Here is a 5,760-nt window from a genome sequence, read left to right as displayed (position 1 = left end):
CATAGATCAAAACCATAAGGGGAGGGAAACATAAGGTCAGACTGAGTCCAAACCAAAGGCCCGGTGGAACAGCTCTGTCTTGCAGGACCTGCGGAAAGATGTCAAGGCCCGCAGGGCCCTAGTCTCTTGTGACAGAGCGTTCCACCAAGTCGGGGCCAGTACTGAAAAGGCCCTGGCCCTAGTTGAAAAGAAGATCCAAAGTTCAATTTTTGGCATGGGTGTAGCCAGGATTTTTGTGGGGGGGGCAGGCCTTTTGTTAGGGGAGGGGAGGACCTCAGTTTGTATTTTTATTGATTTCGGGGGGCAGCTGCGCCTCCCTCCCCCCCCCCGGCTACGCTCATGATTCTTGGCATTCTCTAATCAAAAGGATCAGGTAGCAGGCAGGCTAACATTTAGCTAAATAAATAAATATTGTGTACTAAATGGAAGCATGGACTGGGATTTGAATCTGCTCTGCCTGTAAGTAAGTCTGTGACTTAAAAAGAGCACTTCTGTATATCTTCACCTAGGGAGCTTCCAGACCAACTGTTTAATGAGCATACATGGTTTGCAAAAAAATAACTTGCATGAAGGTTATACGATGTTGCCAGCTAGTGGTTGTTATCCCATACTTATGCCAGAGCAATTTGACATCATGTTTCTAACTGGCCCTTTTCGTGGTGAGAAAAGTGATGGGGTAATTGCATTAGGAAGTGCAAAATAACAGCCAAATTTTGTGCAAATAAACAACCCTTTGACATGAGAAACAGCCTGTGCAAGTGCCCTTTGATGCCTGCTTGCACCTGGCTTCTGAGCCTCTGTTAATTTCATTCTTTATTTCTGGGCCAGAGATCCTCACAAATCACCCTAGAACTGAAGTCAAAGCCATACAATAAAACAGCATTATTAAGCGGCCGCAGTTTACCTTAACCAAATGCAGATTGGAGGGGGGAGGGGTCTTCTAAAAGAAAGACGAGAAAGGCTTGTCTGAGGACTCTGGAGAAGCACCGTCACTCAGCGTAGATAAATGAACAAAGTGGGTGATGTGGGAAAGAGCATCTTTCTGTGAATTTTCACGCTGTAAAGTCATGGAATTCGAATCAGTGATAAGAAACATGAAGTCTACCCATCTCGATAACAAACACACACTGGAGTAGGTTTCCTTACAGAGTACTGAAACATCGGTCTCTGTAGCCCAATATGGCCTTCTCTGATTGGCAGTGGCTTTCCAGATTCTCAGGCTGGAATCTTTCCCATCAGTTGCTACCTGATCCTTTTAAGCAGAGAGGCCAGAGATGGAGGCAGTAAATTGTGTGCTTGCTCATTGTTTCAGTGCCCGCCAGCACATAATGGCTGGTGTCATTAAATGGGCAGGCAAGCTGGAAATCCTTTTTCTCATGCCTATTGGGGGAGATATATATACACACACATTTAAAACCAGCCATAGGAATGTTTCACTGAATATTTATTGCCAATTATTTCCAAAACACAGTCAAGGTCATGTCTCGTTGCACCTCGTAAATTGGGCACATTCTAGCAAGACTCCTTAAGAACATCTGGTTTCTCCACACACTTTGTCAGTGCAGTTCTGGATATTGACATTTATTTATTTTATTTTCAGCCCATACACATTGGTATTTGCTCTTTCTGTGAACTTCTCGTCACAGTGAATGGATATGCTAAAACATTTAAAGCCACACTAGATGAGCAGGCAGCTGCTACGAATATCCCACCCACTAAACAGTTACAGTGGTACCTCAGGTTACAAACACCTTGGGTTACAAACACTTCGGGGTACAGACTCCGCTAACCCAGAAATAGTACCTCGTGTTAAGAACTTTACCTCAGGACGAGAACAGAAATTGCGCGGCGGTGGCAGCGGGAGGCCCCATTGGTTAAAGTGGTGCCTCAGGTTAAGAACGGACCTCCGGAATGAATTAACTTTGTAACTAGAGGTACCACCATACAAGGGTTTGCGGAACCTGATTCTCGCTATGAAAGCATTGTGGTGGCTATTGCCCCACATAGCTGGGTGTTATGGACTGGCTGAACACAGAGGAATGGTGGGAGGCAGTAGCTGGGGAACTCCCAAGGGAAGAAGTCTCAGAGTCTGGGGTGTGGCGGTGGGACAACGCTACCTGGTCAGAGGGGGAAGAGGGAGAAGATTGGAAGGTGGCGGTACCAGAAGCTGAAGGCGTTGCAGAGTCTAATGATCAGGGAGAGTCTGTGGCAGAGAGAAGTCCAGAATCAGAGGCAGAAACAGGAGAGGAAGGAGGTCAAGAGGCAGAGATGAGCCAGGCTGGTGAAGAAGCCAGGGTGTCTCCCCCTCCTACTGCAACAAGCTCCCATCCCCGCTGGTCTCCCAGGACCAGAAGAGACATGAAGAGAGAGGAACAGAGACAGGCACGTCACGTAGCCTCAGATTGCTTGGGAATGAGATTTAGGCAGCTGTGAGAAGGTGGGAACATTCAGCCGTCACAACTGCCTCATAGAGGCAAAACCTGCCATGAAGAGTTGCTGGCACTCCTGAGCTGACCATGTTTCTTCTTCTTCTTCTTCTTCTTCTTCTTCTTCTTCTTCTTCTTCTTCTTCTTCTTCTTCTTCTTCTTCTTCTTGGCTCTTCAAAAATATTTATTGGTGCAAATGCATGCCACTGAGAATCTGAGCTTCTGGAAAACCCACTTGTTCTTGCCTGTCTTGTAGAATCATAGAATCATAGAGTTGGAAGAGACCACCAGGGCCATCAAGTCCAACCCCCTGCCAAGCAGGAAACACCATCAGAGCACTCCTGACATCTGGTTGTCAAGCCTCTGCTTAAAGACCTCCAAAGAAGGAGACTCCACCACACTCCTTGGCAGCAAATTCCACTGTCAAACAGCTCTTACTGTCAGGAAGTTCTTCCTAATGTTTAGGTGGAATCTTCTTTCTTGTAGTTTGGATCCATTGCTCCGTGTCCGCTTCTCTGGAGCAGCAGAAAACAACCTTTCTCCCTCCTCTATGTGACATCCTTTTATATATTTGAACATGGCTATCATATCACCCCTTAACCTCCTCTTCTCCAGGCCAAACATGCCCAGCTCCCTTAGCCATTCCTCATAAGGCATCGTTTCCAGGCCTTTGAGCATTTTGGTTGCCCTCCTCTGGACACGTTCCAGTTTGTCAGTGTCCTTCTTGAATTGTGGTTCCCAGCACTGGACACAGTACTCCAGGTGAGGTCTGACCAGAGCAGAATACAGTGGCATTATTACTTCCCTTGATCTAGATGCTATACTCCTATTGATACAGCCCAGAATTGCATTGGCTTTTTTAGCTGCCGCGTCACACTGTTGGCTCACTGTTGTATCTCTCCTCAAATTTCACTTTAGCCTCCCGCTGGGCTTTACGGTTCAGCACAGGGTCCCTAAAGACATTCTTGTTGACAACGGTCTTGTCAAGGGGAATATCAATGGAGTGCCTGGTAGGCATCAAGTGGTTGTAATTGTAGACCTTCACAAAGGACTTGATCTTCGAACGCTTGGCAATCTTCTTCTTGCCCATGCTTGCTGTCACTTTGCGTGGGTAGCGATCGATGCTGGCCACCAGAGTGTGGCTGTAGGGGCAGTAAGAGGTGCCATCATCAATATTCTTAACAATAACAGCTTTGCATCCGGAGTAACACCCAGCGAGGACAAAGACGACTTTCCCTGGTTTCATAAACTTGCCCATCTTGGAACTGCGGCAGCGATGGCACCCACACCGGAAGAGGCACCATGTTTCTTCTAATAAAGAGTTAACGTCACTTACACCAGTGATTTATTCCTGACACCTACTCCTGACACTAGGACTTATAAGGGGGGAAATAGTTAATACCTCCTTCCTACCCCTTCCCCCATCCTTCGAGCACTGGAGCAGCCTACAGCTCTGGAGGTGGAATTGAGGGAATGATACTCTTAGTGCTGCTATGAAACATTGTAGATGGTTTGAATAGGAAATAGGTGGATTTAAACTCAAGTGAAGGTAGCTGTGTCCTCCAGAGGTTTTGGACTGCAACTCACATCAGCCCTAGCTAGTGAGTGAAGGCTGCCTTAGAATATTTATCTGTTTGAGCTCATGCTTCTCTTAGGTTACATTCTTCATGATGAACTTGAAGGTAATGCCCTAGAGAATATAATATTGTATTTTTTATTTTTATTTTTTAAAAAGGGTATCTGTCCTTCCTTCACTGGAACGACAGATCCTGAAGCTGAGACTCCAATACTTTGGCCACCTCATGAGAAGAGAAGACTCCCTGGAAAAGACCCTGATGTTGGGAAAGATGGAGGGCACAAGGAGAAGGGGACGACAGAGGATGAGATGGTTGGATAGTGTTCTTGAAGCTACCAGCATGAGTTTGACCAAACTGCGGGAGGCAGTGGAAGACAGGAGTGCCTGGCGTGCTCTGGTCCACGGGGTCACGAAGAGTCGGACACGACTGAATGACTAAACAACAACAATAACATTTATTTAAAAGGAAAGAAAAAAAGGAGGAAAAAAAATCCCATTAAACTTCTCCTTCCCATAAAAGGCTGGCATAACAGGTGATGGGCTGTAGAAACATTAAATAAGTGGCAATCTCGTTCTATGCAATTAATACATTAAGAAGGTTGGTTTAGGACAAGATTTTGTGATTTTGCCTCTCAAGAATCAGGAGTCCTTGTGGGAAGCATTTTACTGCAGAGGAAAGTGTCAGAGCACTGGCTTGTTTAAGTTTATGGGGTGCATTTTTATGGCATAAAGGTATATGACCTTTGCCCTTAACTCCAGGCCTTCCCAACATAATTCATCTTTATCAATCACAGATGTTTCATCATTTTGACCATCCACTATAGAAACAGCTGACATGCTTCAGTGGATAGGATACTGGTGTTTTCATGTTGTTGCACGGAGTCCCCTTTACGTGAGGAAGAAACACCTGGTGAGACACTTGGCCCATTCTCCTTTTCTGGTTATTTTACCTAGGAGGACAGCTCTGCTTATTCCAAAAAGAGCCAGCATCCCTTTGAAGTTGGTGAAGGAGGCCAGCCAAGAATCCAGGATGGAGTTTCAGACACACATCTGTTTGCATTTCAGTACGGCAGCAGTCAACAGGGACATTGCTCAGATGTGAAGTAAGAAAACACATCATGAATTCCTCTGAATCCTCTGGGGAATCCCTTTTCTTTTGTTGAACTGAAAGCAGACATGTGGTTCCTCGGAATTCTGAGGACAGCTGTTTTGAGTGAGTGCTCTGGTAGGGAGTAATTTTAGTAATACGACTCCCAACAGGCCAGGTTCAATTCTTTTCCTCCACCCCCTCCACCCCTTGTGCAATTTCCCCCTTGTGCAAGTTCTGCCTCATTTTAAACCCCATGCATTCTCACACAGATGGGAACCGAATTCATCATAGGGATCTTAAATCCATGAGCTAGATTTAGGATGAATCATGCTGTTCCCAGAGTTTTCAATGATTCCCACCAAAGCCCGATGAAATCAAAGCTTCAGGCACCATAAAGATCTGGATGGCAGGATACATCATTTTACTGAAGCTTCCATACCCTCCAACATTTCCCCAATGAAAATAGGGACGGCCCATTCCATAATGATAATTTTACTATTTATACCCCACACATCTGACTGGGTTGCCCTAGCCACTCTGAGCAGCTTCCAACATATATAAAAACACAATAAAACATTAAACTTTTTTTTTTTTTAAGCCTTCGCTATACAGGATTGCCTTCAGATGGCTCAGGAGTCGGATAACTCCATATCCTCCAACATTTCTCC

General features: G+C 45.5%; 1 protein-coding gene across 1 annotated transcript; it reads right to left on the bottom strand.

Annotated features, from left to right (window-relative positions):
* Nucleotides 1-3,297: 3,297 nt before the first annotated feature.
* LOC310688214 (large ribosomal subunit protein eL27-like) lies at nucleotides 3,298-3,684 on the bottom strand (the record flags this gene model as incomplete). The annotated part of the gene is made up of 1 exon (XM_083464356.1): nucleotides 3,298-3,684. One exon carries the CDS (start codon nucleotides 3,682-3,684, stop codon nucleotides 3,298-3,300), a length of 387 nt encoding a protein of 128 aa, XP_083320482.1.
* Nucleotides 3,685-5,760: the final 2,076 nt, after the last annotated feature.

Source organism: Podarcis liolepis (genome assembly GCF_965112155.1).
Source record: "Podarcis liolepis genome assembly, chromosome: 11".
Lineage (NCBI taxonomy): Eukaryota > Metazoa > Chordata > Lepidosauria > Squamata > Lacertidae > Podarcis > Podarcis liolepis.
Note: the sequence above shows the minus strand (reverse complement) of the source record. Positions and strands in the feature narration are given on the sequence as shown.